Here is a 27,760-nt window from a genome sequence, read left to right on the forward strand (position 1 = left end):
AGAGTACTTGTAAATCGGCGTGTGTCCGCGGAAACCCTGTCCGGCAGCAGTGCTTTCGGACAGGGTTTTCGCCTCATGTATGGAGACAGCGTCCAACTACAGTGACGTTTCACAATAACACAGATTGTTGAATTCTGCCAACTGAGACATGAGTCTGGCCTTCTTACCTTTGCCCTGAAGAAGCCCTTGTGAAGGGTGAAACGTACTGACTGTTTGTGTACGAAGGAATATCTGGAAAATAAGACTTGCAACTAAACTCACAACGCTTGCAGAACAAACTTTGTTTTAAAATTCCTGAACTGGAACAAATAGGACCATTTCTGAATCCTCCAAAAAAGGTCTTTTTAGAAAGAAGCTTAACTTTGACTGTATATGCTGCCTTATTCTGTCGACAAGACAATAGATTGGAAGATCTTTAGAACCTTTTCTACAGAGGCTATTAAAAATAGAGGCTAGACCGTTATTGTAGCTCTGAAAATCAAAATCTGGAGATGCTCATAACCCTAAAGAAGAATGTGAAGGCCCTCCTACAAGACATCAGGAAATATTACAAAAAGCCTATTCCCACTCTGACCACCCTTTGTTGGCATTAAAGTCAATTTTCTTAAGCCGCTCTCTGAGCCAGCCACTCCTAAAAAGACGGTATTCATAGAGCCAGTGACAACAACTAAACTGCCAACATCTTGTTAACGGCGACGAAACCACTGTTGACAGTACCATCGACAAGACTGTCATCAAAGAAGACAGTTCAGCCGTCTGCAGAGTCCGCTACATTGCCATTGACGACTGTCTGCAACAATGCAGTCTCAGACTTTATCCAAGACGCCATTAATTATCACTGAACTGACAGGAAAACTAACGATGACCATACCAGTGACAAGACCAGTTATGACCACACCAAAAACTTCAAAATTAATCCTAATTTTAGAAAAAGGTATTCCAGTAACTCTTGTGCCAGAACATACCTCAAGTGAAGTATTGTGTTACCCGCCACAACGTCTTTTGGATACAGAAGAGTCAGACGATCATGGTCCCTTCGGACCAGCATATAGTCCCACATGATTGAAGGTGAAGTACCAAGATCTAGAATAATGAGGCTGTGAAGAGAATATTTTCCATGGATCCTGGTCCCATCAAGAACCCAGACACCAAAGGTTTACTATCAAACCTCCAAAGAGAATTATGATGATGCTAATTGTTGCTATTCTGGACATGACAAATACGATCAGCCAGCAAATGCATCCTGTGAGGATCTAATTCAGGTGCCTCTAACCTTGCGTGCTGATTACAATTCATTTAAAAAATCATCTCATATTCCTAAGAAGTAACCTTCAAAGCTTCCATCTACTTCATGTTTCAATCCAGAGACGAGGCCTGCAATACCCTTTACTCCCGTAGATGTTACTACCTAGGCAAACTTTGCTAAATCCTTTGTCACATCAGTTGCCTTTGGCAACTGAGTCTGTTCCACTAATGTGACCAGATACCTATGATGATCAGTCACACCTTTTGTGGTGATGCCACTACTCCTGCAGCTGATTCTCTACCAGATATTGATGGCTTGCATGATCTATTTGAGTGTTCCGGTTTGATTTGCCTGTAACTACAAAATAAAACAACTGCTTCCTGTATGATTTCAAGAGCCAGCAAGGAAGACTGTTCTACTTGTATATCAATCATTGACCATTTTTGATATTGGTCATTAGAACAGCTGCATGTCTAATTGGTCACCCCTGCTCATACTGACTGTAGGAAAGTAGGATCTGCTTCTTATGGTTACCCCCACTTTTTGCTTGATGTTTCACTGTTTTCGACTAGTCAGCTAATCAGGACCCCAGTCTATCTGCTTTCTCCTTTAAATTGTTACACATGTACTTTGGTACACTCCAGATTGGATGCTGGGGTATCCTGATAAGTCCCTAGTGTATGGTACCCATGTACCCAGGGCATAGGTACCCCAGAGGCCTCCCATGGGCTGAAGCATGTATTATGCCACCCATGGAAGATCATGCAAAACTACAGGTCTGCTACGACAGCCTGTGTAAGATGGTGTTTGCACCACTTGGACGTTAGATATAGGTGCACTATAGCTATAGGCCACTACACTTAAAACGTATAAGTCACCGCTGAGGTGTTTGACTTTGTTAGACCTGGGACCTTGGCGTGAGTCTCCCTTCCACTTTTTGTCGCTGTGCCTCATGTGTTTTGCGGGTGTTGGCTGCTCAGGGCACTGTGCCACTGCCAACCTGTGCCACAGTGCAAGTGCTCCCTGTATAAAATGTATATGTTGGTTGGATTCCATGATTGGCTTATTTGGTTTACTGTCAGACCCCAGTAAAGTGCACCAGGAGTGCCCAGGGCTTGTAAATACAAATGCTGCTCGTGGGGTTGCAGCACTGGTTGTGCCACCCACAGAAGCGGCCTGGTAAAATGTACCTAAGGTCTGCCATTGCAGAACCTGCGTGCAGTCTGGTACTGTCATGCTGACTGGGCAAGTGCACCCACTTGCCAGTCACTAAACCTTCTCTTAACTTCATATTAGTCACCCCTATAGTAGGCCCAATGGCAGGGTGCATTGTAAGCATAAGGTAGTACAAGCCCTGATGTGTGTGGCATGTCCTAATAGTGAATTACAGCCATTTTCGTTTTTCACTATTGTAAGGCTACCTGTTCTCCATAGGCCAGAATGGACTGTTAGAATTGTTACATTCTATGATCCCAACAGACCCAGGGAACATGGTAGAAATTCGAGTTTAGTATGCCTGAACTCAGAATAATAAAATACATCTTTTAGTAAAGTTTATTTTAATATTCTGTGTTTGCAAATACCACTTTTAGAAAGTTGGTATTTGCTTGCCTAACCATTTCAGCCCGCCTCTGCTATGATGTGTATCTGCCTGTCTGGTTTGTGTGAGTGACAGGGCTGAGGAAACCCAGAGGGTCAGGGCTAGGTAGCCTGGTGGTGAATAGAGAGATTGACATCCAGATGGGTGGGAGGACTACACCTGGACTCTGAATAGGGCTGTGCTCTGCCACCACAATGCTGGCTCCACCTCCTGTGGAGCAGCTGATTTCTCTGCCCTGCACCCTGAATAGAAAGTCAGTCATGTCAACAAAGTGCTCAGGAACTGGTTTGGACTGGGCAAAGGCCCCTCTACCCCATAGGAACAAAGGAATTAGGGGTATAAGTATTGGGACCCTGCTCCCAAGAAATTAGATCCTGCTTGACAAGAAGAACCTCTGCCTGAGGAGAAGGAACTGGGAAAGCTGTAAGGAGGAGTACTGTCCCTGACCTGGGGGATTGGCCAGCAGTGGTTGCCTTGCTGCTGAAGGAGAGGAGAAAGACTACAAAAGGCTTTATTTCAACTTGTGCTTAAAAAGATCTCCAAGGGCTTGGAATAGAGCTTGCCTCCAGCTGAAGTATCAGGAGCAACAGACTTCACCCCCCAGCTCCCCAGAGTTCTTTGGAAGTGCCTGCTGCTGTTGTTAGGCCTTCTGAGGGACTGCGTGTCGCAAGGAGCTGGAAGCGCGACTCAAGGAGGAGAAGCGTGCCGCCGTCGGAGCTGTTGTCGCATCTCGTAAAGTGTGTCGCCGCTGCAGCATCGCATCGAGCGGAAGCGTCTCGCATCATCCAGGAAGTGTCTCGCATCGGGGAAGAAGCGTGTCGCCATCGTAGCTGTCGCATTGCACAGCCTCAATTAAAGCGCCTCGCATCCACGGAGAAGCGTGCCGCCGTCTGAGCTGCTGTCGCATCGCGTAAAGGGTGTCGCCGCTGCAGTATCGCATCGAGCGGAAGCGTCTCGCAAACGTCGGAGAAGAGTGCCGCTGCCAAGGCCGCTGTCATCGCATCGCGTAAGGGGTGACGCCGCTGCAGCTGACGCCTTCTCGCAACATCGGTGAAGCGCAACGCATCTGGAAGATCTTCACGTCTTTATTTCTTTGCACCAAAAACTTAATCGCATCAACAACGTTGCAACACTTTCGTTGCCCTGCGTGTCGCATCTAAAAGTACATTGACTTAAAGTGTCGCATTTAAGAACTTAAGAGAACTAAGCAAAATTCTACCATCTAAAGTAACAGTATTGTATATTTTTGTTGTTTAATGGTCTTGTGGTAACTCTATATAAAGAATCCTTATTTTTAATATAAAACCTGTGTGGTGTCCATTTGTAGTGTTGTCACTGGGTTACTGTATGTGTTCACAAATGCTTTACACACTGCCTCTGAGATAAGACTGTCCGCTCGTGCCAAGCTACCAAGGGGGTGATCAGGGGTTATTTTAGGAGTGTACCCCCTTACCCTGACTAGAGGAAAGGTTCCCTGCTTGACACAAGTACCTACCTGTGCCAACCAGAGAACTCGGATTCTAACAGACTAGATGAGGCTCCTGATGCCTTATTTTTAACGGAGACTTGGTTCACACAGGATTCGGTGGCTGTGCCCTGGTTGGCCCTTCCCCAGGGATATGCGTTGAAGACAGTCAATCGGGATGGGGCGCGGGGGGGGCGGTATTGCTGTGATTACTAAGGATGTCTATACCTGCAGCCTTATTAAAGAGAATATTGCGGACTGTGAAAGCAGTGTTTAAAATTACGCTGAATTCCAACTTCACCATGTCCGGTCTTTTAGTTTATCGGCCCCCAGGCCCCGCTAATAGTTTTAGGGAAGATTTCCTGAGTAAGGTTGCGCTATACGCAAGTAGGGCTGCTAACTTTACTATCTTAGGGGGATCTCAACCTTCACTTTGAGATGCATGAGAAAGCCGAGATTTCAAGCATTTTGGCTGATATGGAGGCTTTTCAATTGGTGCAATGTGTCCTTGAGAGTACGCGTGTGGCAGGGCATTTATTAGACCCTATATTCTCCAATTTATGCCCTTTAAAGGTCTTTCCACCGGTTCCTCAGGCGTGGACTGATCACTTCTTGGTCTCCTTCATGCTGCAACTGCAGGGGAAAGCTGTACTTTTCCATCCAGCTCCAGTTCTGAAACGTCCATGGCATAAACTGTACTTGGGACGTTTTTCTGCTTGCCTGGCCAGCCATAGGCCTTTGTTGCCTTTAAAAATGGATTCAGCAATTTCACGCTTCCATGATTGGGTGTTATTTGGTCTGGATACTTGTATTCCTGCTAGACTGGGAGCGAGGAGTCGAGGGTCTTCTAACCCGTGGCTTGACAACTTACTAATGTCAGCTAAACAGGGGTGCAAGCAGCTCAAACGTGTTTGGAGACGCTCCTATGATGTTACAGCAAAGTTGGAATACCGGGCAGCCATTAAGCAGTATCATCGGCTCATCCGGAAGACACAAGCAGAGTATGTAGCCAACAAAATCTTGGCTAGCACTAATCCGGCTAAGTCGTTTTTCTCTCTGCTCAAAGGTATGAAAAGTGCAGGTTCATCGGTAACCTCCCCGATTGTTTCTAACTGCCAGTGTAAAGAGTTGGCTCATTACTTTGTGAACAAAGTATTATTACATTAGTATTATTTATCTTAATCTGCCGGCGGTGGATATGTGTATTGGGGTGGAGGCTTTAGGGATCTCTGGTCCAATGGCGGGTAACAGTCTGTTATCCTTTCCACCTCTATCACCTACGGAATTTGATGTACTTTGCTTGAAAATCAAGTCAGGATCTCCGGCAGATCCTCTGACCCCTGCCCTGTTTCGTCCGCTTCACCCCGTGATTTCCCCTTAGGATATTGGTTTGGTGAACCTGTCCTTGTCATCCGCAGTTGTTCCCAGGGTATGGAAACATGCCAAAGTCATTCCATTGCTCAAAAAATCCTCCTTGGATCCCGCGGAACCAGGTAATTATCGGCCAATCTCTCAGCTGCCGTTTTTGGCAAAGGTGGCTGAATCTCACGTTAATTCTGTCTTCTCTGAGTACATCGAACAGAATGCCATTCTGGATCCATCTCAGCATTGCTTCCGAGCGCGGCATGGGTCTGAGTCCGCACTACTGGTAGTGACGGAAGCTATCAGAGATAGTCTGGACGGTGGTGATTCAGCGGCCTTGGTCCTTCTAGACCTAAGCACCGCTTTTGACACCATCTCCCATGCAATCTTACTAACTCGTCTTCAGGAAATTGGCGTTAAAGATGGGGCCCTCGGCTGGTTTCGCTCCTTCTTAGAGGGGAGGTCCTTTCAAGTGTCTGTGCCTCCATTCCATTCACAGGAGTGAGCTCTGCGTCAGGGGGTACTGCAGGGCTCAGTCTTGAGCCCGCTTTTGTTTAACATCTACGTTTGCCCCCTGGCTGCGGTAGCGAAAGATAGAGGGTTGGCGTTGGTGTCATATGCCGACGACACCAAATTGGTGATCTCCTTCTCTAAGAACTGTGGCGACAATCTGGCTAAATTCAAGGAGGACCTCCTAGCAGTGGCTGACTGGATGGCGGCCAACTGCTTGCAGCTTAACGCCAGCAAATCGGAGATCTTGCTGTTCGGAAAGGACCGTGAATTATGGTCTGAACAGTGCTGGCCAGAGCATCTAAAACCCGCCCCCTTACCCAAGGAGGTTGTGAAGAACTTAGGGGTGTGGCTCGATCAGGGTCTGACGTACGAAGCTCAATCTAAAGCAGTGGCAGGGGTGTGCTTTGGGCTTTTGCGGGGTTTAAGACCATTGTTGGGTTTTTTTCCTCCTAAAGTGCGATAAACCATAATCCAGGCTTTAATTTTGTCCAGATTGGACTATGGGAACGCCCATTAATTGGGCGTCAATAAGGCCAGTATCAAGCGCCTGCAGAGGGTTCAGAATGCTGCAGCTCGTCTGCTAGTAGCACTCCTGAAGTCCAGCTCAGTTGCCCATCTGCTCCCCAAGCTGCACTGGCTGCCGGTTGAAAAGCGCATCCAGTTTAAGGCACTCTGTATGTCACATAAGATCTTGTCCCGTCAGGCTCCTGTGGGTTTGTCTAACTTGCTCAAGTTTTATGTTCTGCAACGCCTTATGAGATCGGCAGGCCGTGCCCAGGTTTGTATTCCCCGTGTTTCTAAAGCTAGAGCAGGCGGCCGTTCTTTTCGAAATCTGGCGGCAAAACTCTGGAACTCATTGCCTGTTTACATCAGAGTAATCCAGAATCACTTGGCTTTTCGTAAAGCCATAAAAACCTGGCTTTTCCCCGTTTTTTTCAATTAACATCTCATTTCTGTCTATTGGGCGTCTGTCTTTGTTTGGGGTTGCGCTGGGACGCCCCGTTGCTGGGGCAGCCATACGCTATACATATCTGACTAATAATATAGCAGGCCTTATCAATCCTGAAGGCAGGGTGCTGGGTTTTTAGTGAGAGGGTGCCCCTGCATGAGCAGAGCTCCTCTGCAGCCTTCGGAGGCCATTCTCAAATGACTGCATAGAAACACATTTTGTTTGGTATCAAACACCTTGGAATCCTACCTCCACACCTGTAACAAGTATGGGAGGTATGATTCCACCCTTCAAGAGCAAGCTTCGTGGGGTCACTGGTCTATCCGGTGCCAGCCTTCTCGACCCGGACAACACAAAATGGATGCTGCCAACCAGAGACACATTTCTGCCCTGCTGCTGCTGAGCCAAGCTCGAGAAGAGGAAGGCTGCACAATAGGCACCTCCCAGACAGGATTTAGTGTAGTGGGTCTGGGTGTGTGCACTCTGAGTGCCTGAAAGTCTGCACTGGATGCACATTTGGTGTCCCTGTGCATAGTCCAGCTCAAACCAGTTCTGGGGGCCATTGGCTCCTGCTCTGGCGTGACACTGGACAAAGGACATGGGTGTAGCCACCCCTCTGTCCTGACCCTCCCCTAGGAGGGTCCCCCGAATCTGTCCAACCCTCTCTCATGGGTACAAAATGGCTTACCTGGCTGTAAGACTTTAGATTTTACGTGGACAAGATTCTACAAGAAGAAACCACTGACCTTCGACGGTCTGGACACTCTGGACTTTGACTGGGACGGATTTCGTCTCCCTCTACGTCCAAAGCTTTGTCTGTGCCCTTGCTCCATACAGGCTCCATGCAGGACCTGTGTTGCACTAAGGACAATGGAAGAATCTCCCTTGGAGTGAAGGAGTCACTCCCCTCCAACTGCAGGCACCGTAACTCAACTGAACGGTCTGCTGCTCCTGAGCTCCTACCGACTCCGAAGATTTCAGCAACACATGAGGTGGGTTTTCGGTGGTCCCTGCGGTTGATCTGCCCTCTCTTCAAGTTTGAGGCCAGGATTCCTCGTGGGGACTGCATAACCCGAACCCCTGTGCACCGCGTCCATTTGCAGTTGCATATGCTTGTTGGTGATTCCCGAGCTTGTTCATTGGACTTCGTGTAGTCCTGACCATGAGCAGTATTTGAACCAAAGAGCTCCGGCCTTTTCGCACCGAGTGGTCCGTGGGCTGGTACTTTGCAATCTTCCTCGAGGTCCCCTTGAGACTCCTGGTCTTTCGGCCTGTGGGTCCCCCTGAGGGTCCTCTTGATTTGAAGTGACCCAGACTCTGTCCACTCTGCTTTCAGGTTCCTTCCTTGTAGAATCCAGGCTTGGATTCCTTCGGACCCTCTTCATTTTCACGGCAGCAGTACTTCTTCACAGCCCTCAATTGAGAACGACGGTGGTGTCCGACACCACTCCAGACCTATGCACCCTGCTCATCTGGAATAGGTAACTTGGGTACTACGGTATCCATGGGTGGGGTTGATTCCAAACCTCTTAAGTTCCAAAGGGTTTGCTGGAGGTCCTCCTAGAAGGGTCCTTAAACTTTAAAACTGTATCCACGACTTCCCCATAGAATTGTATGGAGCCCGCGTCATGTTAGCACACTGCACCCATCCTCCGTGGGGTCCCGATCTACTCACCTTGGGTGGTTCCTTGGGGTTCCAGCGATTCTACATGCTGTAGACTGTGTCTTGTTGTGATTGTTCTACCACTATTTTAGTATATGGTTTGGTCTCCCCCTGGAGCCCACTGTGTATTGTGCTACTTACAACTGTTCTATTGATCTCGTATTGTTTGCTTTGTGTTCTATCCTCGTGTAGAGGATACTAGAGTTATAATAATAAATACATATTTTTATATAACTGTGTGGTTCTCCTTCCATTTAGTCAATATAGGAGGTGATATTCTGGTAAAACAAGCTGCTTTACATTCCTTCAAGATTAAGCCTAAAGGCTGCTCTCCACAGATAACACTACGATCGCTTTCTAAAGATTATCTTTGACCTCATACATCATAAGGGTCGTTTGGACTGGTGCAAGGTGCCCACTTTAATGAGTGGACAGCATATACCGGGCCAACTTCTCACACTGACCAGACATTCAGGCTGCTCAGATGCTTCAGAAACCTAAATTTGCCATATACTGCGCCATATAGAGAGGGCAGAAGACTTGGAAACATTGGGGAAATGTTTTTCTTCAGTTGCAGTTATTTCCATCAGAGCCTCCAACGCATTGGTGATACTTGCCAGTTACCTCCTTCGGGTGTGAGCTACTATTGAACATTATGTGGGGCACAAACCAGGAGACAAAAAAAACGGAAGCGAAAACTGTTTTCCTTGAATAAGGGCAGAATTCTTCAGTGATTATTAAGACTGTGAAGCGCATTGCCTCAAATGTATTTACGAGGCAAGAATTGTTGTGATCCACTTCATTCAGTCTGGCGATTCAAAGCAAAAGTCTTATCGGATAGAGGCTTATAGCTGCAGATTCTTTACCTTAGAATATTCTCCAGGTGTCAGACTGTATCCTGAAATTTTTTGATCTGTTGTACCCCTGTTCGCCAGTAGGTGGCATCGTTCCACTCCGCATGGTTTCATCGGCGTCATCCGCGCTGGAAGTGACGTGTGCAGTGCCTATATAGGCACCACCCCAAAGCTGACATTTGTTCCTTTTTTCCACGCGTGTCAGCGCAGATATGGAGGAGAACTACCCCCTATCTTTTTTTGACTGTCCCTTTTTTGTCTTTTGTCTCCTGGTTTGAAGGATATTCACCAGAAAGGCAGCTTTTAAGCCAGGCAGTGCCTGTCACCAACAGATGTTGATGACTGACCCACATATGGTTTGTCTCTGGTGTCTTGGGCGTCATCACGTTGCCAAGACATGCAAGGACTGCCGTGCCATGCACCCTAAGGGAGTACTCCCTCAAGCTCCCTGCTGCCTGATGTCTATTGTCACTGCGGCTCTCCAGGTCTTGGTAGCAAGGAAGGCCTTGATTGTTTGAGGAGTCACACTCCAAATCCTTCGGTAAGTTCGACAAAAAGTAAAAAAGTCGGAGGTCTTCAACTTCACCAAACATGTCTTCCCACAAATCTCTGGGCCATCTGCAATTGAGGCGTAGCGCTGTGGTGGAGCCTGTGTTGTCTCCGTGCCTCCCTGAATTTCTGGGAGCTGGAGCAACACCCGCCCGGCTAAAGGAATTTTCTGAGGCCTTGTACCTTTTTTTTGGGTGGCCTGACCCCTCTGAAGCACTCTCGGGGCCCCCTGCTGGTCTTCTGCCGGCACGTTCGCCCTCCATCAGTCAGGGATCCATTGGCTGACATGTAGCGGTGCCGGTCAAGCAACCTCGACCTTCCCCCATCTCCCGCTTAATTGCCGACACCCAAAAGTGGCACCGCTCCTATCATTCACGACTCTGATATGGACCCAGCCGGGTGTTGTCTGATGCCAACCGGAGGCAGACTTCGCCATATTGGAGCAATTGCTTTATTCCTATGGCAGGCCTTGATTGGGTGATGATTGAGAGGAATCTGCGGTCCCTTATGGATATCAGTCCAGATCCTGAGGACAACTGGTATGAGGATCTGGCAGATGCTAGTTGGCTGGACACCTTCCCAGACACTGGCCTGGTCTCTCCCCTACCATGGATACAGAGCAAAGTGCCTCATTCGCATTGGTGGTGCTGAAGGTCGGTGAAGGACTAGACCTCACGCTGCCTTCAGGGACAGTCAAGACACACATCTTGGCGGAGGTGTTTCTGCCGGGAGTTGAACCCACCAAGCTATTCCTCCCATTCAATGAAGCCCTTACCGATTCCTACTCTGGGCCTGGTCCAAGCCCTGCACAGGGACTCATGTGCATAAGATAATTAATCGGTGCCAAAGCCCTGCCCCAGGCAACCCCAGTTTCCTCATCTAGCTTCTCTCCCTTCTCCCAACAAGTGCTAACTGTTGTGACTCCTGTTCTGGGACGACCATCTGAAAGAGGTGGAGATTAGAGGACTCTGATCTCCTGCGGAATCTGTCTTGCACATCAATCTACTGCTGCTGTGGGAAATCTGATTGGCATTGAAAGCCTTTCATCCTTCAATCAAGGGAAGGCTGGTACAGGTATTAACGGACAACACAACCTCCATGGGCGGCATGGGGTATTGGGACCCTTTGGCAGGAGGTCTCACGCCTCTGGACTTGGCTGGAGCACTGGGCATATCCCTGGTGGTTCAACACCTTGCGGGCTCTCTGAACGTCATAGCAGATGAACTCCGCCATCAATGCCTAGCTTAGCATGAATGACGCCTCCATCTGGAGGTGGTGCAAGGACTCTTCCGAGAGTGAGGAGACCCTTGGTTAAATTTGTTTGCCACAGTCGAACGCAAAATGTCCGCAGTAACTGCCCATCTGACAACACAAGATCCTGTTTTTACCTATTTAGACAATGGCTGCTGAAGGGAAATTCTTTCAAGTAAGCTACAGAATGTACAAAGCACGGTCTACAGCTCTTGAACATACTAGGCCTTGCTCAAACAAAGACAAATCCTCTCTGTCCTCACAGAAAGATCCAATTTTTGGCAGCCATTCTGGGCACAAACCTAAATAAAACGTTCCTATCCAAAGACAGAGCCTCACTGCTTTCACCATGCAGTTATAAAATGGAAATTCAACCACTGCTGAATTCTTCAAGTCCTTATAGGAATTACATTATCCTGCATTCTTTTGATCCCATATTGCTGCCTTCACAAAATGCCATTTCAAGAAAAGCCAGACAAGCGGTGGCTGCAAAAAAAGGGTTCATTTGACAATCTAATTCATACAAGTAACACATCAAATGAAGCTGGCACTAACATTTAGGATTCCGCCTAAAAATATCACCGTCTGCTTGTCCACAGATAACACTACGATAGCTTTCTAAAGATTATCTTTGACCTCATACATCATATGGGTCGTTTGGACTGGTGCAAGGTGCCCACTTTAATGAGTGGACAGCATATACCGGGCCAACTTCTCACACTGACCAGACATTCAGGCTGCTCAGATGCCTCAGAAACCTAAATTTGCCATATACTGCGCCATATAGAGAGGGCAGAAGACTTGGAAACATTGGGGAAATGTTTTTCTTCAGTTGCAGTTATTTCCATCAGAGCCTCCAACGCATTGGTGATACTTGCCAGTTACCTCCTTCGGGTGTGAGCTACTATTGAACATTATGTGGGGCACATACCAGGAGACAAAAAAAACGGAAGCGAAAACTGTTTTCCTTGAATAAGGGCAGAATTCTTCAGTGATTATTAAGACTGTGACGCGCATTGCCTCAAATGTATTTACGAGGCAAGAATTGTTGTGATCCACTTCATTCAGTCTGGCGATTCAAAGCAAAAGTCTTATCGGATAGAGGCTTATAGCTGCAGATTCTTTACCTTAGAATATTCTCCAGGTGTCAGGCTGTATCCTGAAATTTTTTGATCTGTTGTACCCCTGTTCGCCAGTAGGTGCCATCGTTCCACTCCGCATGGTTTCATCGGCGTGAGTATAAATAAGGAAGCAAAGTTGTATATACTTTCTTAACTCCACATCTATTTTTCTCAAAGATTTATATATAATCAAGGCACATAGATGTAGAGTTTAGAAAAGTAAATCTATACTCGCCTATATAGACACAAACACCTATATGATATTATACTAATATGTATTCTTGATGTGATATTTTAGCATCACTCAGTATTGTAAAATACATCTGGATGGTCACTACTAGTAATCCTGGAAGGTGTGATCAGTGTTGTGATGGTCTCTGATGTGGTCACAACAGGAACAGGTCGGTCATTAATAGCTCAGGACTATTTTCATCTCTCAAAAGTAGCTCTCGTTCTAAAAAAGGTAGAGACCCCTGTCCTAGACATTCAAGAGGAATACAGAGACATTCTATCTAAAGCGAGGGCAGCCTCTACCAACAAGACATGATGGCACAAAATGGAAATTATATTTTACTTGGTGTACTGAGAATAATCCACAATCTATATTTTCACAGATGGGCCTGATCTTGCTAGATGTGTAGGATACACTAATTAGTCATGCATCAGTCAAGGTCCATTTGGCTACCATTATACGTTTTTAGAAGGACATTCTACCTGCCATCTTTTGTCTGATATGCTCCTTAAAGAATTCCTTGAGGGTCTATTTAGAGTATTTACGCCAAAAGACGTCCTCCATGCTTATGGCAGCTTACTGTTGCCCTGTTCCAATAGAAGAGCTCTTTCAAGCCACTACATAGGGGGAACCGAAATAGCTTTACCAGAAGGTACATTTTTTTCTTGGCCCTAACATTGGTTAGAAGAGTCGGTAAAATTCTAACATCACAACCAAGTAACCATTACTCCAGTATCTATTGTATGATTTGTGTTATCGGTTTGTTTTAAGCTGCAGTAGGAGTCTTGGTTGCTCGCTGCCTCTCTGTTACTTTTCTAACTGCCTTCTTTGGTGGGGAATTGGTATACAGCAGCACTGGAAAAGATGAGCACTGTTCCTCACATGGATCAGCACTGAACATTAGAAACAGAATGTGTTCTAATGCTCTAGAACTCATCAGAGGACAGCCGTCCGCAAAATAAATACAAACCTAGTATCCAAGCAGCAGCAAGCGCTGAGACGGAGAACAAGTGGAGCAAATACATAAGGACGATGAACAGAGGGAAGTATCTAGCACAACATTCATAAGCCATAGGCCTAAAACAAAGAAGGAAGTGAAATGGCGGCAGTGAAGGCTGCCCTACATAAAACATAACAGAGCAGCACCAGCGATGAGGCACAGGATACAACATTAGCCAGACTAAGGACCCGCAGTAGCAACAATCACCAGCCATGAGACAAGTTGATGATCAGTTTCAGTGAGTGAAGTGCTCACTGATGATGTATTTGTGCGCCCTGCAAGTTGCAGTTTTGATTTTTTTTAGAGTGAGGGCTTGAAACTATCTTTAAAATGTTGGTTGGAAGGAACTAGCTGCCACACTGGCTGCCTCTCTCAGCTTATCTCCCATCAGGAAGGCAGTTGCCTGCGGAGTTTTATGGCCGCCTTATAGGTGGAGAGAGAGCTTGTTCATTCACACTTCATAAGGGTGACGAACATACAAGCTGTAAAAATCTATAATTAGAGGGTGCTGAACATTCACAACGCTGACTACCTGCGCACTGTTCAACGTTGACCAGACTAAAGTGAATAGGAGATGGTGAAGGCCAAACCTAGGTGGAGAATAGTGGCTTGGATCACTTATCGCATCCAAGTGGCATCATATCGTCCGTGACCCTTAAGACAATTGTGACTTTTGCAGTCAGCAACACTGTGCATGCACGAACATATATGTTGCTAACAATAAAACTGTCATTCCAGACGTCAGTGTGCAAGAACTTCATGTTTTGAGATCTAAATTTGACTGTTTTCCTCCACTTACATTAGTGTAAAGTGAAATTCGGGTTTACTGAATAAAATCAGACTGCATCGCCTGTTCAGTGTTTTTTTTTTAACGCAGCAGCGATTGGAATTATCCCCAATATGCTAGATGCCCCATCACTTCCCTCCACAAAATAAAGTTCACGCTCCCTGCCTCTTCCACCCCCAGGTTCATTGTTTGCTGCAGACAATTTTAATCAGAAAAAAATGTATGCCTTGTACACATTTGGAACCAAAAAACAGGAAACTTGCCTGTCTACAAGAAGAGGTGAAATTTGACATGCAAGCATAAACTGCAATGACATTGTGCTTGTGACCAGCTCTTTCAGCAGTCAATCAGTGACCAACATGGACTGATTTTCTTGGAAGCACCGAATGTTGCCAGCGGCAGCTGTTTTTATGAAGGAGCTCCGCTTTTTTCCATTCCCATTTCTCTACAGCCAGCCTGCATGTGAGGAGTTGGCCTGGTAAATGCTGTCCACTAGTTTTAGTGGGCACCTTGCACCAGTCCAAACAACACTTATTGATGATTAGCTTAAAGACAACCTTTATTGAAAGCTATCCTAGTGGTAGCTATGGAGAGCAGCCTTCAGGCTAAGTCTCGAAGGAATGTAAAGCAGCATGGTTTACCAGATTATAACCTCTTGAATGACTAAATGAAAGGAGAACCACACGAGGTGTATATATAAAATATATGTATTTATTACTAAACACTCTATCAACCTCTTTATGACATTAGAGAACAAGGCGCACAATATTACAGTACTAGAACGACAGTAAATAGCACCATACACAGCGGGCTCCAGGGGGAGACCGAACCATATACTAAAAGTTGGTCTTCACTTCCTCAGATCAGTTGCCACCGTGGAGGCCTTTCTTTCCATGACTGAGTTGTATCTGGTCCTAAGGGTCAACCTCTGGCTGCATCCAGCTGGGGGTTGGGTCCCTTTGGTTGGAACACCAAAGGGACATGGTAGGTTTGGAACCACTTGGTCCCAGGTTTTCCTTTGCCCAACAGAGTCCATCTGGGGTGGTCCCTATTCAATGTTAAGAGGGATCCCTCCGTGTTTTGGGAAATTTTCAACTGGCTAGGGCTACTAGACTGGGTGCCCCATATCTGTTGATGGGGGGGGGGGGGGGGTTCCTCTGGGCAGTGGGCCTTTAGGGGTCCCCTGACCTCTGCAGCCCTAGGCTGATTAAGGTAGGGTAGAGAGGGGCAGGTTACCTGCTCCAGACTTGGTGCCACCTTGGAAGGGTCCCCTGCCATCAGGGGTGTTGCCAGGACAGACCTGACCACCTCTGGGGCAGTTCCTTTACTAGGGGTAGGATCAGTTCCCTGAGGAGGCTGAGCCTTACCTATAGTCTGGGGGGGAAGAAGACTGTATCTTCAACCCTTGTGCGCTCTTGTGGAGTAGTGTGGGCCATTCTTTCATGCTCCATCACGCTCCAAATTTCCCTGGGGTTGGGCTGTGGCCCTCCGAGCCCCACCAACTCTCTTAGGGAGGCCTAACATTCTTAAATGGGCCTCGTATTCAACTTCAGCCCCAGCTGAAATTTCCAGATCATTCCCCAACAGGCAATCTACAGGCAAGTTTGGGGACACTGCCACTCTTTGGGCCAGTGACCCCTCCCCAGCTGAGATTGACTATGGCCATGGGATGATCTGTCCTGATACCATGAATGTTGGTCACCTGGTACTTTAACTCAGGTAAAAGCTGTTGGGGGGGGGGGGGGGGGGGGGAGGGGCGGACTAGCTTCCCTGTCACCATGGTGACACTAGCCCCTCTGTCCCTGAATGCCAACGCCTTCTGACCATCCGATTTAGTGGCTCCTGTCTGTACTTGCCCAAGGAATTAGGACTGTAAAAGTGGCAAATCCCATGCCACCATCACAGACTGAGGATGCCTGCAAGGGGGACCTTTCTAAATTATGGTCCACCGCCGTTCCCCATGAGAACCCACCTAACTTTTTGGGTGCACTACTACCAACTGGGGGATTACTACTTATAGTACCAGGAGTGGTAGTATTGCTTGGAGGAACATTTTCCTTATTGCTGACCTTAGTGCAAATGGGATCATTTTTCCAGTGGCCAGGTTTCTTACAGATATGGCAATAAGGTTTCTTTCATGGGAGGAAGAAGTTTGGGACCAACCTCCAGAAGAGGATTTTTGGGATCCTGTAGTGGATGTATCTTTTTGATTTATCCCCACCTTTCTCTTGGGCCTTGGAAGAATCTTTCCTCTGGTCACCACCCTGATTCTTTGGCTTTACTCTGGTTCTGACCCATTTGTCTGCCTTCTTTCCCAATTCTTGGGGAGAGGTCAGATCAGAGTCAACCAGGTACTGGTGTAAAAGCTGGTTTTGCCAATTATTAAGGATCTGCTCCTTCATAATCAAATTGTACAATCCTAAAAAGTCATGCTCCTTGCTGCCATGTATCCAACCTTCCAGAGCCTTAGTAGCACAATCTATAAAGGCAACCCAGTCTTGAGTCTGTGCCTTTTGAGTATCCCTGAACTTTAACCCGTATTGCTCAGTGGTTAAGCCAAACCCATCAATCAGAACACTCTTTAAGACTTTGTAATTATCAGCATCCTCTTCTCTAACAGTGAGGGGCTTGTCTCTAGCTTTGTCTGCAAAGGAGAGCCACAAGACTGCTGCCCCCTGCTCCTGAGGGACCTTCTGTACTTTACAGGCCCTCTCCAGTGCAGTTATCCATTTGTGGATGTCATCCCCACTCTGGTAGGGAGGGACCATCTTGTTCAGGTTCCTATGGTTATCAGTATGATCTCTACCTCTTGGGACAACACTGTTGCTGCCACCATGGGCTCTAGCCACAACTTTTTAGAAGCTTTCTGAAGCTCCAGGGATTCCCTATCTAAGGCCAATTGTTCTCTCTTGATCCTGAGCTTAGCTCTCTCAAACTCAAGCAGTTGGCACTTCTTCTCATAAGAGGACTCCCTTTTATGAGGAGTCCTATGAGAAATAGAGGTCCCTACAGAAGTACCAGAATGAATAGATTCCTGAGAAGGAGATCTTGATCTTCTTGGTAAACTGTTAACCCTTCCAGGTGGGGTATAAAGAGGACCACTGAGGTCTTCTCCCTCACCTTCAGGAAGAATTGGATTGTCCAGGTTAGAATCATCTTGATCCTCCTGGCCAGCATCAGAGTCCAGGCCATAGAGGTTTTCACCTCCTGACCTTTCCTCTTCTGCTGTCCCACTCAACTTGCCTGCCTCAGACCCTGGGGTCTTTCTGAGGTCATCTAAAAGCAAAGCCTCTATGAGGCGTTGAGTTCTGGGTTTTTTCCCTGTCTTCAGTTTTCTAGATGCACAAATTTCTCAATTCCTCAAATGAGAGATGGTCATACTTAGTTAGCAGTAGCCACTGGCTTCTGCTCTAGAAGACATACTCTTGTTATGTGGTGTGGCACCTACCTAACCTAGTGGGAACTGCTAATCTATCTTGAATTGGAGAAAGGGTGTGCTAGACCCTTGACTTACCCAACTCTAAGTTCAGTACAACTTACTTTATTCTAGTCTTGATTATATGTACCTATAGTGGATTTCAGTTAGTCACTCAATGAGATTATCTGGTAAAGCAATAGCAAGCTTGAATCCCAACCGCTGCACACCAAAGTGAGAAGTTGGCCTGGTATATGCTGTCCCCTAGTTATAGTGAGTACCTTGCACCAGTCCAAACGACACTTATTGATGATTAGGTTAAAGACAACCTTTATTGAAAGCTGTCCTAGTGGTAGCTATGGAGAGCAGCCTTCAGGCTAAGTCTCAAAGAAATGTAAAGCAGCTTGGTTTACCAGATTATAAACTCTTGAATGACTAAATGAAAGGAGAACCACACAAGGTATATATAAAATATATGTATTTATTACTAAACACTCTCTACTAACCTCTTTATGAGATTAGAGAACAAGGCACACAATATTAGAGTACTAGAACAACAGTAAATAGCACAATACACAGCAGGCTTCATTGGGAGACTGAACCATATTCTAAGAAAGTGGTATAACAACCACGACTTGACTAGACACTGCCTAGAGCACGTAGAATCACTGGAACCCCAAGGAACCACCCAAGGTAGTGACACAGGGGACCCATGGGGTACGCGTGTAGTGTGAGAACACAGCCGCGAGCTCCATACAATTCTATGGGAAAGTTTCAGATGGAATTTTGAAGATTAAGGACACTTAGGAGAGGACTTTGAGCAAACCCTTTCAAACTTAGAAGGTTTTAAGGCCAGCACCCATGTGAGCACCGGAGTACTCGTGTTGCCTAACCCAGGGAAGCCGGGTGCATAAGTGTCAAATGGTGTCGGGAATCTTCGTCGTTCTCAATGGCGTGATGCTGCAAAGTGCTGCTGCCGGGAATATGAGGTGCCCGGTGTGATCCAAGCCTGGAGCGGAGAAGAACCTGAACGCAGAGGGGACAGAGTCTTGGTCACTTCAGGGTGACCAGGAGCTCTGTAGATTAATGCCCACCGATGTCTGGTGTTTCAGGTGCGAAGAGGTGAAGTTTGACTCTGCAGCCAAAGTCCGCAGGCGAGCCGTCCCACAAAGGAGGTAGAGGGAGGGGGTGGTTGTTTGACTGTCAGTGTCTGGATTGGAGACCAACAAGCCTTGGCAACTGCAACCCACGCGGTCAGAGAAAAGATGGTTTGGTGTGGACCAGCAATGTCCTGGGGACTCCCCAAGCAATGGCGAGTCAGGACACTTCTGAAGCAACCAGGAAAGCCCATGAAAGTTAAAGTACCCTTCTCGGGGGCCCACAGGTCGACGGACCAGGGATCGCGAAGGGACCTCTAGAGAAATCACAAAATACCAGCCCACGGAACACTCGTGGAGCCGGTAATCTTCAGTGGAATCACTGCTCGGGGTCTGGACTAAAAGTAGCCCAAAGCACAGCCTCGGGGATCGCCAAAAGGCATATGCTGCTGCGAATGTACACAGTGTCCAGGCGTACGGGTTGCACGGTCCCCACGAGGGCTGTGGGTCTGCCTCAGGTTTGCTCAGAGCACTGGTCAGCCTCTGGGAAGCTTAGGAACCCACCTCCTATGTTGCAAAACCTTCAGGAGCTGCGTAGATGCAAACCAGTCAGATGCGTTTTAGGTGCCTGCCTTGCAGGGGAGTAACTCCTTTACTCCAAGGGAGATTCTTCGGTCATCCAGCGTAGTGTAGATAGTTGAAGTACTTGGTTTCTGTAGCAGAGTTTTGTCCATGTAAATCTAAAGTCCTGTAGCCAGGGGTTCCTACTTCATACCCAAGGAAGGGGTGGGACAAACTCTGGGAACCCACCTACGGGAGGGTCAGGACAGAGGGGTGGCTACACCCATGTCCTTTGTCCAGTTTCGCGCCAGAGTAGGGGCTTATAGCCTCTGCAACCGGTTTGAGCTGGACTATGCACAGGGACACCAAATGTACCCCAAGTGCAGACATCAAAGCACTCTCAGAATGCACCCACCCAGCCCCAATACACTAAAGCCTGTCTGGGAGGTGGTCACACCACCCTGTGACAGGAAATCTATTGTCCAGCCGTCCCATGCCGGAGTTTCGTCCAGCAGCAGGAGGGCAGACTCGTGTCTGTGGCTGGCAGCATCCATTTTGTAATGCCTGGGTCTGAAAAGCTGGCACCAGGTGTACTGGTGCTGTCCTATTTCTCCCTCTAGTAGGGTGGAATCATACCTCCCACACCAGTTACTGGTGTGGAGGTATGATTCCAAGGTGTTTGACACCAAACACGACATGTTTCCATGCAGCCGTTTTAAAGTTGGCATTTACTGCGAGGTTATAATGCACTTAAGAGTATATGGTTTGCTGCATCATAAACAACCCTGGAATATAGGTTCCGAAGGCTGCAGAGGGGCTCTGCTCATGCATGGGCACCCTCTCACATAACCCAGCACCCTGCCTTTAGGATTGATAAGGTCTGCCATAGGGGTGACTGATAGGTTTATATGTGCAATGAAATAGGATAGATATAGTGAACCTATATCTAAGTAAGGGGTGCATGCACCACCTTACACAGGCTGCTGTAGCAGACCTGTTGCGTCATTTTGAATGGTCTCCCTGGGGTGGCATAATACATGCTGCAGCCCCTGAGAGGCCTCTGGGGTACCTATGCCCTGGGTATATAGTATACCATATACTAGGGACTTATAAGGGTACCCCAGAATCCAATCTTGAGTGTTCCAATAGTACATGAACAACCAATTTAGGGAGAAAGCAGGTAGACTGGGGTCCTGAGTAGCAGGATCCTAGTCAAACTACATCAAACCAGCAAAACACCAGTCAAAAAGTGGGGGTAACCATGCAGTCAGATTCCACCTTTTTACACTGCACATGGCTTCTTTCTGCCCTGTAGTTTAGTCCTCACTTCTACCTTGGCATGCGTGTGAACGGATCAGTGAGTGCAGGACTTCACCAGACAAACATACCCTGCACAACATGAACAGACCAAGCAACCGTAGTCTTATCACGGAGTTCTCCATTTGTAATTCTACTCTAATGGAAGCTGACTTGGGTAAAGTCTTCTCTTACAGCTGTGACCAATGACGCAAATGGTATTGCCATCTTTTTTCCGAGTGATGGCTCTTCAGTTGAAGAAAATATATTCTTCTGTTCAATGTTTGTTTGTAGTACGTTCATCATCAAACATTTAATCTCCATATCTTAAATACTTTTCTACTTCTAAATGACAACCAGATGATCTTCCTGTGACTGCAAAATGTTACAAACTTTTTTAACTTGGAAAAACGTTTAGCAAATATGTGTTTCCCTGTAAAACTAGGAGAAATGCCACAATTCCAAGATGGCCACTACGCTGGTAAGAAATCAGAGAACTATATCCGTGGCAGCATGATTGCCACCACATTAGTGAAGGCATACATTTAAAGAATTTTGCAGCAAAGTAGAGCGAATGTTCGGCGAAAAATACACCCACAGTGCCTGATTTCCCCCCCCCCACCCCCCCCCCCTCAATTGCTTGTCTGACATCTCATATACAGAGCTTTCATGCCCTTCAGAAGGATGGCATACGGGCTGGCATCTGATTGGAGCATAGATCAGCCAGGTGTGTTATGCTGACGGCTGACCCATCCAGCCCTTAGTGCCTAGGATGAAGGGCTGTGCTTCTAATGTAAAGCTTGTTAACTTTATCAGTGTAGTTGTTCTAACAAGTTGAGCGTGGCTGAAAAGAGAAACCGTTGTGTGTAGGTGGGCTACATTGTGTCCCATTCTCCGATGTCAGTTGTGTGTGCAGACCATGTACGTCCGCAAAATGCGCTGGGCTGGTCCCAGAATTTTTTGGGGCAACCCAGCAAACTAGTGCCTGGAGGAGACTGGACCCAATCAACCAATGACTGAAGAGGGCTAACCCAAAGCCCATTTCTTTGTATGTATGAAGTTGTGTATTGTGTGTATAATAGTGACATTAGGTCTTTGCAGAGAGGTAAAGCTGTCCGTAGTGAGACCAAAATACCGCAATGTGTAGTCGTAGTCCTTCCTCTGGCCTCTGTATTATGTTGAGCTGAAAAATTACTTCAATCCCCCCTAATGTTTAGTTTTATGATTACAAAATTGTGATGATATATTGTGTGCCGCACTATATCCTCTACTAAGGCAATGAGCTTTTTTATCTGTTGTGATTGAAGCATTCTTGGCATTTGAAATGATATGGTGGGGGCTGGTCTTTCCCGGCCTTGGGCCCCACCCCACCCCTGGAGCCCAGTCACTCTGCACCACTGAGGCCCAGAGCTCGAGTGCAGATGGCTGAGATGAGGTTTGTTCAGTGTTTCTGCTGTACAATTGTCTGCTGGGTCGTTAATGGCCTACTGAGACTCCTGTGGCTACCGTGCGACGTCACTTTTAAGCAATTCTACAAAATCTGTGAACACGCTTATCATAGTGTAGCCTGCACGGTGAAGGATTAAAGGGTGGGGTATTGGTACATACATTTATTAGTCACCCACTTATTGAATGGGACACCACCCTTTATTCCCCTGTTTAGAATAAAGAATGCCTGTGCCTGTATTTGATTTCCAGCCCTGGACCATGTATCGTTTTGTCGAGCACTGACATGGTCATTCATAAATTAGAATATGAATATTTTTGCATGTCTCAAGAACATAAGTAAAACATTTTCGATAATCTAGGGTTTTGCAAAGTGTGGGTATCCTGTACAAACGCAATACATTTGTTCCGGTTCCATCTACTTAGCTGTTTTGTGTAACCAATTGACGGTTCATAATAATAATTACATCTTTTTATAATTGCAGGTCTGCAACAGCGTTTTCAACAGTTGGGACCAGTTTAAGGATCATTTAGTATTGCACACAGGAGATAAACCCAACCATTGTACATTGTGTGACTTGTGGTTCATGCAAGGAAGTGAGCTGAGAAGGCATCTTCGGGACACACATAATATTTCACAGAGAATAGTGACTGAGTTGATTCTTCCAGTAGAAGCAGTGGAAAACGAACAATTGGCGTCAATGACTTTTGTGGAGCAGGTGGAGCAGGTCCATATGGTGCCTGTTGAAAACGTGATACAAGTGCAAGTGGACACAACACAATTGACTATTGAGCATTTACATCCGGAACTGTTGGAGGACGGCGAATTGAAGGACGATCAATTGGAGGATCTGCAGGACCAGGTAGACATGGGCCATTTGGAGGTGGAACACTTAGAAATAGACCCTGGCTCAGAGGTGCACATGGAAGAGCTGCATGTAGATCATATGAACCACATACATATGGAAGAGGTACAGACGGAAATTCTGGAGGAAGCCGATCTAGAGGTAGAAGAACTAGAAGGGAGCGAGTCGGACCTACCAGTTATAGATGAAAATGGGGAGCATCCGGAAGTAGACAATGGGCATGCGGACAGTTTGAGAGTAAGGCATATAGAAGAAACAGAAACCATGGATGGATAGGACAAATAACTGCATGTGGCAGTTGTGGAATAAAATACCAAATGTGTTCTTGAATAACAATGTTGGGTCTTACACTGACATTGGTCAGCTCATGAGTATCTGTCCTTGGGGTGGAAACTGGACAGGTGGACCAAAGCCAGGACATTTCAAAAGCTTTTCAGACGTATAAAGCCACATATTGTCACCTCTTTCACATTTTGTCCCGTTGCAGCAGCTGTAACTAGAAATGGACATATCTGCCATGAAGTCGCACAGTTTCAGATAGGTTGTATCTGTTTGCATCAAAATTAAGATTTCAGTATGTTTTTGAATGACATTTTAATTTTAAGAATATTGTTCTTTTGCACATCCAAACACTCTTTCTTCTACATGAAAAGCTCAAGTGCAACCCTGCAAATTAAGCATTTTATGAATGCTTGCACTGAAAGTCTGTTGTACTACTAGACGATTTCTTCACCTTTGTGCCGCTAGGACCCAAGTTGTGCTTTTTCTATCAACCTGGTTGAACTGTATGTCTATATAGACACACAATTTGGTTTCAGCAGCAGAGCTGTGTTATGATAAACATATTTAATTACCAATGGTTCTGGAATGCCTTCACTCACTTCAAACGTCAGAATGTCCAAATTGTGGAGAAATGTAATATTTCTGTGTGGGCTTAACGGCAGCAAACATGTGCCTTGTTGGAAAGTGCAATGAACTTCAGACAAAAGCATTTTGTATATGTAAGATTTAGTCAGAAGTAACTCTCGATAAGCAAAATAGGGCGCATGCCACACGGTGACCAGTGTTACTATTTTATTATGAAAGGGATTTATTGAAAAGTAGATTATTCCTGTAATTAGTACCGATATGAAAAAGTTTTTTTGTGGGCATTTTGCCACGCAGATAGTTTTTTTACACTTTGGGAAGGAGTAGCCTTATTTAAAAATTAATGTATTATATTATGATGTGGGTTAAGATGTGTATATATAGATATATATAAGAATCATCAAGATGTTTGAGATTATTTTTTTATTACCCACCTCTCTTCTACTTTAAAATAAAAAACTTGAAAATATGAATCTAGGGATACTAAACTGTGGACAAAGTTAGGAGTGTACATATTTTAATCGGTATTACTGGACAATAAAACAATATGAAGCACAGAATATTGATTATTTGAGCTTCTTTGAAAAGGAGTAAACTATAACTCCAGGTAGTATAGTATAGGTATTATACTAGATCTGCCTTGCATATCATGTACATTTGACTAAGAGTCTGTACATCTTTAGGGAGCACTTCTGAAATAGTCCGATATAAAAGCTCTATAATATTTTGGTTTGTGTAGTTCCTTCAAGGTCTGAATATGCATTAGGTTGTGGGACAGAATAACCCTTTCAAAAGAGTCACAGAAAACATGGATGGGATGACATCAGTTCCTTTAGCAAGGTCTTGTCTGTCTTTGAAAACTATCCACATCTTCAAAGGATCTTCATTCTGGGTTTCAAACCCAGCGTGAGTCTTTAATCCAGGGCAAGCAACTTCATTGAGAGAGCAGAGCACTAAGCCCCCTACCGTCTCCAAAATGGCCTTGATAGTCGACCACTGTCTCCAAGCCTACTCGGCCTTGAAAGCTCATGTTGGCTCCAGAGAGTCCTTAACACCTTGAGCATTGACACCAAGAGACACAATCTTGGCACAGACCAGGAAAAGCTCATTGTATTTCAATGTAAGTAAAATGTATGCAAAGAATCTGTGCTCTGTCTGCAGACTTTTTGTGACTAGTGGATTGAGCTGTGGAGTCTTACATTATTTCATTTCCACCTAACACAACCTGAAAAGTGATACTTTGAAAAAGGTTCAATTAAGTTAGTGAATTTACAGCAAAGCTTTGACCACCGCAATAAGATGGTCAATTTACTGAGTTAGGCCACCATCACAAGCCCCCCATTAGATGCAGTCTAGAGACTGTTTTAGACATAGCTGCAGGAGACTTAACATCTAATCTTAGCTTTACCACTTTACTGGAAGATTCTAGTATTAAACATTGTAATAAAAACACGGACACAGCCCTTCCGCCCCCAAAAACCTTAATTTTCGTTGTAAAAGTTGTCCTGTGGGCCTCACTATCGGAATCAATCAGGCTAGTTGTAAGCAAGCTAGAAAACAACCACCAGAAAATTTGCCTCCCCCGTGTGTCCTAACTGTGTCCTCTTGGGAAATATTTGTAATGTATTCCTCTGCTCACATTTAAGAAAACTGAGCTAAAACCCTGCGGTTATAGTACCCAGTCTTCTGGATTACTCACTAAAATGTGCCATTGTGAGAGTCACATAATTTGAAACAAGCATTCCGCATTGGAATCTTGGTTCTTCTCTTTGACCAAATTGTTTGACCTTTGTTTCTCTTCCTCCCATTTTGTGAGAACTTTGAAACCGGTTGTACACAGGAAATGCGAAGGACCTTTTTTGAGAACTTTCCAATGCACGGTTTTCATTCATAATTGAATGTTTTAGTCATAATTATGTAGTTTAATGTGGGCTAGTTGAAAGGCAATCATAACTACCTACACCACCTTTGTCGCTGATTAAAGAAATATCATATCGTGCAACAATGTCTCAATGGGAGTCAATAAGAAAGGTACAAATTATAACAGTAAGTTATTACACACAACACGCAATCTCAGTTTTGTAAGTTCAAGGATTCGTTTTTATCAAAAGAAAATATTGACTGTATATAGAGACATTTGATGGCAGCATCAATAACTTTTTCTTAGGTTGTATTAAAAGTGCAAGGTGAACACATTGTGCTCGTGGAAAGGGCTGTTTAAACGACACAAGTTAAACACACAAAGAAAATAGCGTATAGATTGGAAGTTATTAGATGCAGAAATTATGCACGAACATTGATTTCATAAGACAATTAGTCAAAGAATCAGGTAATTAGCAATTCCAATTGGGCTTATAAATCGACAGTGTTTTGACCTTCGTAAGAGAACACAAATGTGTAATTAACTTACTGTTATAATTTGTACCTTTCTTTTTGATTCCCATTGAGACATTGTTGCATGATATCGTGCTCATCCAGGTCTCAGCTGGGGTTATGGGTCTTTCTCCTGTTTGTTAATAAAAACATATGATGACCTACTAGCTAACCTGCATGATTGCACAGCGAGTTGAACACTTGCAGCTGACAAATGTGAGGATGAATCCTACATGTCTGACTCTGTTTTATATCCTTTGCCAGTTAGTAAATAAGAGTACCATAAAATGGTTAATCGTAGCATCTAGTATTTGCAGTGCTTAGAAACTTTATCAAGTGTTGTATGTAACACATTATTCTAATCATTTAGTCTGAAACTCTCTTAAATTATGAGCACAATAGAGCGGTCTGGAACTATCACATGTAAAATGCACCCCTTAGCAGCAGACGGTAGAGTTGTCAAGTAAGCCAATGCATTTTATTAGACACAGGGTAAACTGGTTAAACTGTCGGTTTCTTAGAAATCTAGGGATGCCTTTAACTCATTATTAGGCTCTGCATCTCTTCAATTACATTTGGCACGCAAATAAATGCTGTTCCTCACAGGACCAATGTGCAATCTCGAGTCTCTACAGCCTACAGCTGTTTGGTTCATGCCTTTCTGATTGTCGGTGATGCGGGTAAAAAGCAGTAGAATGCTACTCTTTACCAGAGGGTCGGTTTAAATAGTCGGAAGGGCTGCACATTGAGTAACGCTGTTCTAGATCTTACTGACTCATACAAAGAACCTATCTCTACAGACGATAGCGATGACTACCAGAATGATTGCAGCGTGGATCCCCAGGAAGACCTGTCTTTAGAGGTCTACCTAATAAAAGTTCCACATGGATGATGCCACAACATACCATGCAGTCATCTGATCACCACAAGGTAGAAGAGGAAAATGACTTGCTAGTTAAAACACTTTAAAAAAACAGAAAGGTCAGTGCAGTTATAACCCATACTGAATGAAACACATACCAAAAAGCAGTGTACAGTGAAAATGTCAAGGACTCAGTAAAAATAAGGATTGTGACCCTAAGGTTCTATAAGATGTACAAGCCGACAACTAAAGATCCCTTGCATGTTCGGGACTAGGTACCACCAGGCTCCTTGGTGGTTTGGGCGAAGGCCTTCTCCTAGATGTGTGAACCACCAAGGATGGCTCGCTACTGAACAATTGATGTTGCAAAATTAATGCAACTGGC

At 45.5% G+C, this 27,760-nt stretch overlaps 1 protein-coding gene across 4 annotated transcripts in view; it reads left to right on the plus strand.

Moving 5' to 3' along the window:
- The window catches only part of ZBTB35 (zinc finger and BTB domain containing 35), a 164,993-nt gene extending 140,296 nt beyond the window's left edge, over nucleotides 1-24,697 (plus strand). For all 4 annotated transcript variants that reach the window (XM_085631207.1, XM_085631204.1, XM_085631206.1 and 1 more), the window contains one exon: nucleotides 22,893-24,697. In XM_085631207.1, the coding sequence (XP_085487333.1) occupies nucleotides 22,893-23,549 (657 nt within the window). In that variant the 3' untranslated portion in view covers nucleotides 23,550-24,697. The remainder of the gene's footprint in view (nucleotides 1-22,892) is intronic.
- The last annotated feature ends 3,063 nt before the right edge of the window (nucleotides 24,698-27,760 follow it).

Source organism: Triturus cristatus, chromosome 2_1, assembly GCF_964204655.1.
Source record: "Triturus cristatus chromosome 2_1, aTriCri1.1, whole genome shotgun sequence".
Taxonomy (NCBI): Eukaryota; Metazoa; Chordata; class Amphibia; order Caudata; family Salamandridae; genus Triturus; species Triturus cristatus.